At 39.0% G+C, this 13,831-nt stretch overlaps 1 protein-coding gene across 11 annotated transcripts in view; it reads right to left on the bottom strand.

Moving 5' to 3' along the window:
* Nucleotides 1-5,613: 5,613 nt before the first annotated feature.
* PLEKHA7 (pleckstrin homology domain containing A7) overlaps nucleotides 5,614-13,831 on the bottom strand; it is a 145,467-nt gene continuing 137,249 nt past the window's right edge. For all 11 annotated transcript variants that reach the window (XM_064714977.1, XM_064714978.1, XM_064714981.1 and 8 more), the window contains 3 exons: nucleotides 12,650-12,783; nucleotides 11,696-11,838; nucleotides 5,614-7,155 (listed from right to left, as the gene is read on the bottom strand). In XM_064714977.1, the coding sequence (XP_064571047.1) occupies nucleotides 7,133-7,155; nucleotides 11,696-11,838; nucleotides 12,650-12,783 (300 nt within the window). In that variant the 3' untranslated portion in view covers nucleotides 5,614-7,132. The remainder of the gene's footprint in view (nucleotides 7,156-11,695; nucleotides 11,839-12,649; nucleotides 12,784-13,831) is intronic.

The following is a 13,831-nucleotide window of genomic DNA, read 5'->3' as shown; positions in this document are numbered from 1 at the left end:
CCGAGTGTAGATTTTGATTACTGTGTTTGACTACATCTGCATTTAATACAAGCTCTTCCACTCATTCCATTTCAAGAACCATGTTCCAGCAGCCACTAAAGGTCAATCATTTGTACTTGATTTATGTAGATTTTTCTGTTTTCCCCATACTGCAAGCTTCTAATACGTAGGGGAAAAAATTTAAGTAGCTTGTGCATTGTGAAGAGAGAAAACCTCACCATGACTTAGGAAAGCTGCTCTATCTCTAGGAAAGAGAGTGAGATGCCTCCCTCAGAGATCAGCTGATCACTTTCCTAATAGACCAATTCCTGGTTTTCCTGGTTAGACACTCAAGCTAACCTCAAACCCCAGCATTTCACTGTTGAAATTCTTTAGCCGTGGCTGCCACTCACCTCTGTGCCTTCTCTGTCCCAGCGGTGCTGCTCTCTGAGCTCTCCCACCAGCATGCAGCCATGCAGAGATTGATGCTGGGATCTGGAAAGACCCAGGAAAAGCAGATCCAGCTGGCCAGCCCTGCACAGCTCTCTACTGACAGACAAAATGAGGGGCTCTTCCACTCAGCCTCTTGCCTCCCTGATTAGGCCATCAGTTTCAGTTATAAATAAGCAGAACACACAAAGATAAAAAAATAAACTGGAATTAAACTATTCTAGATACAGCTCTGACTGGAGAAAAAAAGAAAAAATCAGCAGAACTTTCATCCCCAAAAGCAGAACACCAAATATGAACATGTGATGAGATTTGGGGTAACATCTGTTATGCTGACCTAAGACTCACCTGCTCAAAGTAGGAAGAGTTATTCTACACAATCTTGTCTGTTTCTGCCTAACATTTATAAACATTCTAAGAACTTGCAGACTGATCGATGAAACAGCATAAGCTTCTCCCTATGTACCATGAAAGGCTGATTTAACTCAGTGAATGTTTCAATTCAGGAGTCAGTTTTAGCAACATTTGCTACAACGGTATCAGCAGCAGTGGCATGGGTGGTTTCTGCTCGGTGGGGACAGGAAACACAGGAAAAATCAAAGTCCATGTCTTGGTTGACTCCAGCCAGCCCTTTGCTTTTTCAAGTTAGTATGGAAGGAGCTACCAGAGATAACAGCAGAACACATCATAAGCAGACACTGACTAACAAGAAGGGCAACTGCATTTGTCTGTTAAAACAAGACTTGTCCACTGAAACTCCTCAACTCAAAGACCAATTAATGTCCATCTCAATAGAAAGGCAGAAGTCTGCCTGTTCTCCTACACCTCAGGGAAGGACTGAAGTTAGGCCACAGAGATTTGTCACAGAACAGCCATCACATCTGCTAAGTTTTCATCTGTTTCTAAACCACACTGAAAATTTGCTCACACAAAGAGCAATTCAGGTGCATTCTCAGCACTTGGCTTTGGAAGAGTGAAAGCACCTGAACAAGGTCAAATGCACTGGTGTGCCTGTTCTCCTTCCTTGGGACCAGGAACCCCTCCAGTGAGCTCCATCACAGCCCCAGTGCCCATGGGTCTGGCAGTCTCCACTGAGGGTGCTTCTAAGCCAGGTAAAAAGGGATTCTCAGCATCCTACAGGAATTCTCTGAGGCCAAGGAAACCAGATCTGTAAGTTGCCCTGTAGTTTCTTGCAACTGCTTTGCAGTTTACTCTCCCTTTCTTCCTGAAGAGGAGGCTGACAACTTGATTCCTGAAAGCACAATTTATAGGCCAGCTTCAAAGCTATAGGTCCCTCTAAGGCTCTGGTTGGGGAATTCACATCAAAGACGATGTGCACATGTTGTTCTGATGCCAGAGAGGACGCTTGGTAGAAATCTCCGTGGATTTGCTACAGTCCCCAGTACAGGGATTAAATTATGCACTGAAGCTGCTTCTGTAAACTGCAGGAGACAAAGAGAATAAGTGGCAGTGCAATATCTCATAATCAAAGCCTGGCACAGCTCTTTGCATCAGTCTCTTGGAAGCTGTCAGGGGATTAAGAGAAGGGACCATGTGTCAAGGCACCCTCAACTGAAGGGACAGAGCAAAAGCTGGTTTTGTTTGCTTTTAAGCCTGTCACCTCTGCACTTTTACTGAGAAAAATATTTTGGTGCAAGAGGTGTACAGCACTGTGATGGGAGGTGAGTTTCCTTAGTTATTGCACAGCATTAAAGAAACACAATACTGGGTGATTTAACCCAAGTTGAGTAAATTTTGATGTGCAGGTGCAGAAGGAGCTCACACTTGGAGTTTGTGCTATTATCTATCCAAACCCAGTACCATTTATGGTGTCCATATGAGGATCCAGTGAAGAAAAATTAAAAGACAGGACTGAAAAGAACTTTGGATGCTAATAAAAAAGCACAGTAACTGGCAATAGGAAAGACAATTGTCATGCTACCAAAGCACTACCCTGATGTCATCATTGATTCTCCTTCATCCACTACTACCATCAACATCCCACTCCCTTGTTTAATTCTTTCACAAGGTGTTATGAAACATTCTCATTTCCAGCCATTCCTTCCAACCTTCTCCACTGCAACTTAGGTCAAGTCCTTTCACAGAAGCATTTTGCTGCTGTCCAAGTCTATGCATTTGAGCTCTTTGCATCTTTTTACTACCTCTCATTTCCCACCACCAGCCTGCTTTCCACCCTCACCTTCAGCCTCTTACTTACACCTTGCTTGCAGATACATCTCTGCCATGATTTTCTACAATCTCACTCACCTTTGATTTCTTAATCTCTTCTTTCTTTTAGTGCTTCCTTATGCTACAGCTCCTGGTAAGAGGATTCAGGAAAACATGATTGTCCTTCAGACTTACATCTGGTAACACAATTTCACCAACAGCTGCTCCAAAAATGCCAGTTCTGTTTTCTTTGAAGGCTGTTTTCCATTCTCTGTAAGGCAACCAGGAGCACTGGCATATAAATAACAAGTCAACAGTGCTCAAATGTGTATATACTTTCTATGTGCACTTTTTACACATATTCAATACTTATTGGTTTTATTTACTTTATAATTAGCACTTGAAGTTATTCCACCATCTCCCACCAATTTCACGGCAGCTTTTATAATCTTACCTCCTTCTTACATTTACCTGTAGTTTAACATTCCAAGTGTGGTAGTTGCACAGGATACCTCAACAGACTTGTATTAAAAATGCTCTTTAAAATTCCAGAGCTTTGAACTAAAGAAATATCTCAAGAAGTTTTCATGGAAAGTTCATTGCGGTTGGTTCAATTCAGCTGCAGTTAGATGCACCTTTTCAAATAATGGGGAAAAAAAATGTAAAGGGGTCAGACCCAATCAATACAGTTGTTCAAACAGAATTTCAGGCACTGTGATGTGGGGATTTTTTGTGCTCTTTCTTTGTACTGCTCCACTATGAAGAAAGGTTGCTTTTGCTGGTAGAGCAATAAAAATCTTAGCCTTTTGAATACAGCCAAATAACCAATGGGAATCTTAACCAGGTGTGGAAAATATAGCAATTTTTTCATGTTTTTCTTGTGCATGGCTTTGTTCTTTTTATAATCACGCAGTACATGGGCACACAGACACATACAGCACAAGCAAACACTTTGAAATACCCATAGACAGACAGAAATCAGAGGGGTAACATCACATCCTGCCTTCTGCATCTTCTAAGTTTTGACACTAGGTAAATCTGGTCTTTCCTTCATAGAACATCCAAAAGAAGTTAATTGCTAAGACACCTGGGAAATATTCTGATATAAAAAACATATATATATATATATATATATATATATATATTAGAAGATCTGGAAGTCAGAGAAGTAAATAGTGCAGGGGGAAAAATAATGGTGTGAAGTACCAGAATGGGTTGGGAGTACTCTGCCTTCTCAGAACACCAACCCCTCCCTCCAAAGGCTGTGGGGTATCCAAACCAACCACCCTGGTGGGCTTTAAGACCTTTTCAAAATAGCAGCACACAACTTTAGCAGAATCCTTCAGCAGCTTTTCCTTCCACACCTAAGACACTTTCCAGAAGAGAATGTCTCAGTAGCTTCCTGAAAAACCTTTGTATCTACTTCTGCTGGGGTTTGTTTGTGGGGGCTTCTTGTTGTTAGTGGTGTGGTTTTTTCCTTCCCAAGTGTTCCAAAACAGCCTGGATGTCTCTAAGTACTGCTTACCTGCCCAGTCCTTTAAAACAAAGAGCATAATACAGGTGCACAAAGACAAACAGTGCTACAGCTCAGCAGGAGTCCTTGCAGCCCAGCAACCACACAAACTTAAAAACAATAGTGCAAACCAGGGCTGGAGGCTGTTGTGCACGTCCAGAAAGGTGAAAGAGGTGCCACTTACAGCTATCTGGATGTACTTTTATAAATGCAGCTGGGCAGTAAACATTTAATAACTTCAGCTGAAGAAATTGGAAACAGATGTATATGGGAAGAGAATTCAGCCTGCAAAATTTTTGCTTGGTATAACATTACAAAACACTAATTAAAAACCAGCACAATCAAAAGAACTGACACAGTTTTCTAATGAGTGAGTTCAATTAGTCCCACAATACTTCACTGTTGAATAGGCAGAGGGGAAAAAAGTAGAATTTCTGACCAAAATTATATTGATCTGCAAATTCACATAATTTTTTTCTAGTTTTAATATTAGAAAGTAGCTTGTAACACCCTGAAAAGAGCATGTAGATGAAAAGAAACAGAACTGAGAAAGGAAATTGATCCAAACTAAATACTCTATGCATAGGAAAACTAGTTATTCCTATTTAAAAACTACACCCATCATTACAAAAGATGGTCATTAGGAACAGCATTTCACATATTCAACAAAAAGTTTTGGAAGAAAAATTACCTTATAAATTTTTTCCCAAATATGGGATTAACTAGGGACATGACCAAAATCTTTCAATCAAGACTGGTTTTGTTGAAAATGTTAATGATGTAACTGTTTAGGGCAAAATCCTTCTCTTCCACACAAGCTTGAATGAGCAGATTTTGTGTGTGTGTGATCAAAGAAAAGAGAATGAGCACCTGTCCCATCCTGCAGAGCAGCACTGCCTGTGTTCCTTCTCCTTCACTGTCTTGTTGTGCCCCACAAAAACAGGATGAGCACATCCTAAAGCAGCTCAGCTCCCAATTTCTGCCACTCACATCCAAAAGCCAAGGACTCACAGCCTCAAACACTCACCCTCGAGTTTGTGCAGTCAACACTAAGCCACAGAAACACTTTTAATTGTTTTTTTTCAGAAGAATTCAACATGTCCAGCGCTCTCCATCCACTTAGGTGTCTTTTGAGGAAATTGCTGCAAAGTCCAACACTGCCAGTGAGCTGCAGCTTTGTCAGTGCCCACCACCTTCCCCTCAGCCAACATCCCACTTGCTATTCAAGAACAAAGACAGATTTCATCAGTTGCTTAGAAAACATTTCTAAAAAGAAAATGAAACAAAAAATCAACTAATAATAATCATCATCAAAAGGTAGAATTGGTGTGGAGAGAGCCTGATTCAAATCCCAGTAAAATAAGTGCAAAACTGGGGAACTTCAATGGGATTTGAACCAAAGAAGAGCAAAATGTGATAAAAGCACAAATGACTCTGGATTTTCAACTATCTGGAAACTGATAAGAGAGCAGACAAGACAGAGGCAATAGGAGGCAGTTATGTTAATATTTTAATCTGTACATATACATTTTCCAAACGGTTACATTTTATTTAAATTAATGTTCTCTTGCAAAATATTCATTTATGTTTTCAAAACTTTTTTATAAAGGCAAAAATAAATCATTATTTTGGCAAAAGGTTTTGAAGTTGATACTGGCAGTATTGAGGTAAAATAGATTGCATTAGCTAAATATATGCTTTTAAGAATATTTCTGAGTATAGTGTTAATATATGATGATTTGTCTTAAAGTCTGAAACACTAAGGTCAATTCCAAGGGGTTTTTAGCTACTACTTGAATACAGGGAATAAACAAATTAGTGGTTTCACAAAATACTGCAGAAGTATTTCTCAGTTATTTCTCATCCAGAGCTGAACTCAGCTACTAATTACATAACATGGGGACGTTTTTGCATGTCTTGCATTCGATGCATACACAGGGTTTTTTAAAGTATAGTTGCAGCAATACATTTAATCTTATTTTCTCCGTATTTTAACCTGCTCACTCTTTGCCCTATGCATAAGTACAGCACAGAATTTCAAAGTTTGGCAAAGATAAGCACCAGGTGAACATACACAGGAAATTAGCAGGTGCCATATTCCATTAGTTATGCTATGTTTATAGGATAAATACTAGTCAGTACATCATATTGTAATGTCTATTGAAAAAATATCAGAAGAAAAATATGTATTTACTAGCCAAATGACACATTGTAATTGTTTATTGCTTACTTCACATATTTTAATTAAAAATCATCTTCTTTCACATCTTAACTTCCAAAACAAAATTTTGTTAGCTGTTTGTTATAGAGGGGGCAGCACTACATTCAAGGGCAACCTAACAAACTGTGGATTGATACCACTACGTTAATCATCTGGGATCATAAAAAAGGGATTTAAAACTGGCTTCTGTTATGGCTTTCTTGGGAAATTTCAGCTACACAGTGGTTACTAATATTTAGAAATTCAAGCTAACAGTTTTTGCAATGGATTATTTAATGGGCAAAAGGGTGGGTGATTAACTCTACAAAAATATTCCATCTGAAACACCCTTTCACCAAACGTGTCACCTGTGTTAGCTCTATCCATACCCTATCAATGTGCTTCTAGGTTTGTTCAAATTTGCAGGGTTTTTCTCATAAAACTTTATGGTGTGCATCTGAGCCTGAGGGGGAAGTAACAGCATCTTTTAGTATCTATGCAAGAAGTGTCTTTTAAAATGAATTCAGCCCTTGATTAAAAAAAAAAACCTAAAATACACCGTTCTAAAAATGCATTGTCAGTATTTTACAGAGTTTATTAAAAGTGCCGTTTATTCGTATAAAAAGTGTGAACTAAACTGAAGTAAATAAAAAATGATCTGCAGTTCTCTTCATTTTCATAGAAAATCCCCCTGTCATTCTCTGAATGTCTTTCCAGAAGAAGGGGTCACCAGCCAAGGAGTATCTCCACAGAAACCTGGAGAAGAATCTCCTCTGTCCTCCGCGCGGCGTCACAAAGCGGGATTTGCCTCCAGTCTCGCGTCAGTGCTCACTTACTGCTTTGGCTGGTGTGAAGGAAAATAAAATGTGGTTAAATACTGAAGGGAGTCAGCCAATGCCAAATGCCAAGCAGTAAGAAATTGCTGGGAACTTTTTTTTTTTTAAGCTTTTTGCAGTTTGACAGAAGGAACAATTCATACAGACACGTTAAGCCAACAATTGTCTCACGATGCCACTGATGCTCAAGCTCCTGTGTCCCCAGCACATCACAACTACTTTCTTTTTCTGAAGAAAACATAACTGTATATAAATACACATCTGTAACTGTGTATCTGTGAGTATATATTTGTATAGACATGTGCTAGACATGTTTTTAAGTCAGTCTGCAATCACAGAATGGCTGGGGTAGGAAGGGACCTCTGAAGGTCAGCCCCAGCTCCCTGCTCGAGTCTCTGGCACTGTACAATTATTTGAGTTACTCAAGCAACCCTCTTTACTACTTCATCTCTGCTTTATTTTCTTGTTCAATTTCAGGCAATAAAATTAAGCCAAAGAAAATCATAAGTGTAAGAATAATATGCATCCATAATAAATATGGATGCACAGCAAGTGTCTTAACTAGGGGCACACTCAGCAGTTACATACAGTATTTACACCTTTTCCTACTTCCAATTTCAAACAGGGAAACCTCGGCAAATCCTACTGAGAAGAGACAGAAATACAGATGCTTCTTTGTAAGGACAACAAAATTATCATTATTTTAATACCTGAAGTGGCAAAACAACCTAACCAGAGACAAACCCAATCTTCTGTTAACACGATCAAATGAAAGGCATGATCAAAGTCAAAGACAACATTGCAGATTTAGTTACAAAGGGCCAAATTTTCAGCTCACCTCAGCTGAGACTCTGATGCCAGCTCATGTGTAGGATATACCAGCCCACAGAGGAAGCCCCTGCTTGTACAGGGGCACACTTTGGATTCTCTCTTTGTATGCCCTGAGCAGGCACCAGAGTACAGAAGGCTGCTGAAAACCTGGCCCCCTGTTACCCAGAGCACAGATGTCTCCTCCCTTCACCACACCAACTGGGGAAGCACCTCACCTGCAGAGCAACAGCACTTAACTGGAGACTGCAGCAGCCCACGTGTTAGCTCATTAGAAGCAATATTTACAAGGACAAAAGGCTCCTGAAAAAGCAGCTGCATGCTTTCATTCCGACGGAATCTTGGTTTAGTAAAGGAGTTAAAATTTAGCAAGCCACAGCACAGGCACGATGGCAGATCTCACATGCCAAGAGCAGTTAGTTCTTACTTGGAAGGTGTTTAAACAAATGTGTAGTGAAATCCATTGCTTAAGGGGGAGTGAGGTGGCTGTGGTACAGAAGGTGAGGGTGCTTTGGGTGGGTAGGTCAACTGCTGAGCTAGAAGGGATCACACACAGGAATTAGGCTGCACAATCAAACATTCACATCATAAAAGGAGTCACCTTAATTTTCTACCCCCTGATGAGCAATGAATGAGGTGCTACACTATTGTAGTCACACGGAACACAAGGTAAACAACATTTCTACCTGCTGCTTTTTTCTACTCCTTGCGCCAATCAAACAAATAAAGATTCCTATTTGCATGAGAATATGGACAACCAATCTTAAGATGAAATTTCACGGGAACATTATGAAGGCACACAACACTGACATACTCTCCTCAGCCCCGCTTTTAAAGCTCTGGACCAGCACCTATATTTGTTAATTTGATTTCCAGACTTCACTGAGACTGTGCAGGTTTTCAACATTTCCTTTGTTATATGCCAGTGAGCAGAAACCAAAATAATATATAGAAAAATCATGTTTACAAAATTACATATACCCATAACATTTTGCTTGATGCAGTGCATGATATAGTAAATACATTTTCATATCTCAGTTTGAAAATACAGGATAAAGAATACAATGATTAAAACTATTCTTGTTTATAAATCTGAATAACAGTATAGTATTGGAAGACAATAATCATAAAATTGCAGAAATTGAAGCTTGATCTAAAATTCTGCTTTTATGTTTTGGAGGGCCAAAGCACACAACACAGGAAATGACTTCTTAGTACTCCTGTATTTGATTTAAATCTTCCAGATTCTTGGCATGATTTCCACTCAAAAGGTTGATTTCTTATTAGGAACAGAAGAAACTCTAAAATGCTAAGATTAGATAAATTTACAACTTATCTTAAAAGATTTATATTAGCATAATATCCTAACATAAGTGCTCGCTCCTGAAAAATGGGCAAAGTTAAGCTTCACAGTCTTTTTCATAAACAAATCTTTGTAAAACAATCTACATAATTAGATTGGGATTTGCAGATGTGGTCTGCTTCATCACCAAAGAGCAAACAATAACTCATACTTCAAAAATCAAACTACAAAAAAAACAGGTGAAAGAATCTGTAATATGAGACTAAATGAGAATGTAAAATCAGCTGTGCAAAGTGTCAAATACTTTCCTTTTCAACCACCTCAGTTCATCAGAAAAGAAGCCATAACTAAAAAACCTGAACTCTTTTCTGGTTCATAGATTTTTCTATTAACACCAAATCATTCTTTTTTTTAAGAATACCAGCACTTAACTGAAGTTTAAAACTGAAGTTTGCTTTTAAAGGAGTAAGAAATAACTGAAATCAAAGCAAGACATGTTTCAAGAGTGAGTTTTTGAGATAAAAGAGTGGCAACAAAAGCTGTGCACAAATGTAAAAGTTTGGAATTCCTTAAAAACCTTAGTCTTTGGCTACTGTGTCAGGGTTTCTTTCAGTGTCTGAAAGACAAAAGAGGCAGCTGCTATGCTACACAAAGAAAGTGAAACTAAAACTTATCTCACAACTGACTGCAAATTTTCTGAAGCAGCATTTGAACATTTCAATGCCAACACACATTTTAATTCCTTCTTTGAGGAAACTAAAGAATTAAGAAGATTTTTGTGGTTACATCTAAAAAATTGACAAAACACACTTCTGAGATAATTAAACATAAAAAATTAAAATATATAAATAAAAAACCTATGGGAATGAAATGTATACTAAATTCACTACACAATATTTTAAAAAATCAAGAATCTTTCAGTACTGTAGAGTTGCTACAAGTTTAGGCACACCCAGAAGTAACTTAAGTGGCCCCAAGAAGACCTTTGAGTAGGGCAGGCACTCTGCTCTGACATAGAGGAATGATTTTGGGTACTGGCTGTGTTAATCTGGGCTGATGTTAGCCCACATGTGTGACCTTTTCCCAGCAGAAACTGGAACTCAAGTGGCAAAATGCTCCCCTGGCTAATACCTCATGAAAAAAAAAAAAATTCCCATTCCATAACCAAAGGATTGGAGTACCTGTTAAAAGGTTCTGGTCACTAGAACTGGGACCAAAGCACCTGTGGAAAAGCCCTGTTGATATACCCATGGCCTGACAAGCTACAAGGTTATTCCTGAACTGCTCCCATGATTTTACAATTCTGTTTTTCTGTTTGTTTGGTTTAGCTTTATAACATCTGGCCTCCTCAGCGAATCACTTTCTCCCTGCCAGTCAGCTAAATTACCCACAGAAACTCTCTCAAGTCTCAAGATTCCTGTCTTGGAAATGTATTCCATCCCCTCAAAATGCCATTCCCCCTCAGGTTCAGCTGGCAGTGCACCCCTGAGTGTGCAGCCACACTCCATCAACGCTGTTACTGCAGATGCACGTCACGCATCCCCATACTGGAATAATCTGTCTTGGATGGGAAGGTCTTAAGGGCTGCTGTGGCAACAGCCATAAGTTTAAAGTGACAACTTTGGGTGAGAAATGTGCATATTTTTTCTCCATCATAGTTGAAGTTTCCATTATTTCCATTCTCCACTGGAACAGTGAATGGTGCCAGTTATAAATGGCCAGTCAGACTCTTGGGGAAATCGCTGCTGCACAGATTACTGTGTGATACAAATCTCTTGACATTTCTTACTTATTTCAACCATAAAGCAATCAAGAGTGAAATTATCACTTTTAGCAACACATTGCAAAGGATCTATTAATTTCCAGGCATCAAGCAGAATTCCTGCACAGCTGTCTTGCTCGGACCTCTCATCCTGGTGACCAGACATGCCAATGCCCATTCTACAAGCTTATTTTCAGCCTGTTGCACACAGCCCAAGCTGCAAATGATTCTAGCCTCATCTCCATCACCGGACCAGGGAATTTTTCTCTTTAAAAATTATTTTAAATCCTCTTTTCTTGATTGTTTTTTGAAGTCACAGATCCATTTACTTTCAAAAAATGAACATTGAAATATTTGATTTAATGTAATTATAGAGAACTAAAATGCTAATTTTTTTAGCACCATTAGTTACAGCAAGTTTCCAAGTTCTGAACTTCTTGATCACAGTATTTTGCCTCCTTTATCCTGTCCACTGGAGGCCAAACACTCAATGTAAATCATTAGCCCCTCTCCATTTGTTACCAACACACACTTTTCACTATTTTGAATATGAATGACTAAAACTTTCTCTCATGCCAGGAGTTCAGCAACAACCCCACAAAACTTGAGAAGCTGGTAAGGAATAGCTGTTATTTTGTAAATAACTAAGCATTACCTGCTACCTCCTTGCTCCTCTGAGAGGCTTCAGAAGCCAGAGCATATGAAATGGTAATGATGCGCTCCTGCTCCTGCAGCTGTGAATCTAAATCAATCGAGTTGTGTTTGTCCTGGGCAACAGTAGGCTGCAGATTGTGCATACTGGGGGGAAAGTGAAAAACAACATTAACATTTGCAAACATAAAGAATCCACCATGCAGATAAGAACGAGCTTGGATTCAGAGAGCAGTTTTCAGATCTCATCTATCAAGCTCCGCGTTTTATTGCGGTTCTTTAAAACAGGGTTGATGTTGTTACGCAAATGCCTACAGCACACAAGGAAAAATGACAGTCACCACACGTTCAATCACAATTTCTGCATAACCTTAAGAACATCTAAAAGTCCTTTGTAAGAAATATCCTGAATGTGCTTAAATGAAAGAACTACAAAAGTGCTATTTATTTGAAGTTGTTAGTAAAATTCCTTGCTAGTGCTCAGAGGAAAAGGAAAACCTGTACCCCTTCCAAAGAGAGAGCAGGTACCTGACATATCACATTCTGGAAATGGCATGTTTCAGCTGACTATGTTAGCTGTAAGTAGCCAAAAGTGTTGTTTCACAACTCCAGCTCTCTGGCCACAACAAACTTGCTCTCATGCTGACTTTTCTGCTGCTTTTGGCCAGCTTTGTGCCTTTCCTTCCTCCTCACTCTCAGATGAGAGTTGTTTGGTAAGGACTTACTAGTGTTTTAGGACTCTCTAAACAAGAAAATGAACATACACAAAATTAATCAGTATGTTTTCTACCTTGTTTTAAAAAGCAGCTCTGAGTATGTCACATAAATTCTGAGTGCATTTTCTCAAAGCTACAAGCTGCATTCAGGTAACAGAAATAAAGATTGTTGTATGATGTTAGTTCTCAATGTTTAACATGAGCCCCCGTGTAAGATTTGGAAAAAAACCCTAAAACCTAACCTTGATTTTGTAAGAATATTCTTTATCTTTTCTGCTTTACGCTGCCTTGCTGCCAGTTCTTCTGTAGAAAGAGGCTCCTCTGGCTCCAGCTCAACGTAACGCTCTGGAATTACAACCTTCTCAGGTTTTGACAACTGCAGAAAGAAAGCAAGCATGGAGTTTTCAATAACAAAGACTTAAAAGAAATTGAGATAAATCCTCCTCAATGGGAGAACAGAGTGAAAAGAATAAAGCATGGATTTTCACAGTCAGTACAGGTACCTGACGCTTAACGCTTCTTCTGGATATCTAGCTGATGCCCTTTCAACAGTGTTCCCTCCGATTCCTTTTACTTCACAAGATAGATTGAACAAATATTTAAAGGGATTACAGAAAAAGTCCGAATCAACAGAAAACCTTTCTTGAGGCTTACAGCCCAAAATAGGACACTGCTCTTGCAGCAGAAAGGAGCAACCACTCTGAGACTGACTGGACACCCTGAGATATCAATGTCACGATATTTGTGTCACACCAGCCAGCACTTCCTACATCTGAAAGGAAAATATTACTCAAAGTTTTACCCTAGGGTGCCATTCTTTTGGGACTGGACAATCTTCTGTGAGCAGCAAAGGGGAAAAAAGGCAAAAAGAAATCACTGTGTGATTGTAACAAGACATTGCATAAATTAATTCTGTAGACTGAAAATTTTAATATGACTGCACAAAAGCTAGAAACAATTTTTTACTAGGATAAATTAGCCTTTAGGAACTTTTCACTCCTCCCAATGAAAATACAGTTTGCAAACTTTGAAAATCAATGCTTATCATACAGAACAGACTGCTTTTGAAAACAAAAATAGAGGATGTGTGAATAAACAGAAATTAAGTAAAGGAGAACTAATTTTTTCTTCTTATTATTGGAATTTTGTTAAAACACTCATGAGGCAATGAGTCTTCAAAATTTAAAGTTTTCAATGAAAATAATCCTAAATTCTTTCACCACTGACCTTGGTTCATGTTAATTCAATGGATTATGTAAAGTGGCCTGGCCAACCCCCAGTGAGTTAGGCTCTTTGGGGTAATTCACAGGGAATCTCATGCCAAGAGCACACACTGGCACGCTTAACAATAATAAAATCACAGCCTCAAGTTTTTAGACTTCCCTCTCAGGAAACCCAAAGCCAATGCTTCCAGAAAAGTCCTC

Source organism: Zonotrichia leucophrys, chromosome 5, assembly GCF_028769735.1.
Source record: "Zonotrichia leucophrys gambelii isolate GWCS_2022_RI chromosome 5, RI_Zleu_2.0, whole genome shotgun sequence".
Lineage (NCBI taxonomy): Eukaryota > Metazoa > Chordata > Aves > Passeriformes > Passerellidae > Zonotrichia > Zonotrichia leucophrys.
Note: the sequence above shows the minus strand (reverse complement) of the source record. Positions and strands in the feature narration are given on the sequence as shown.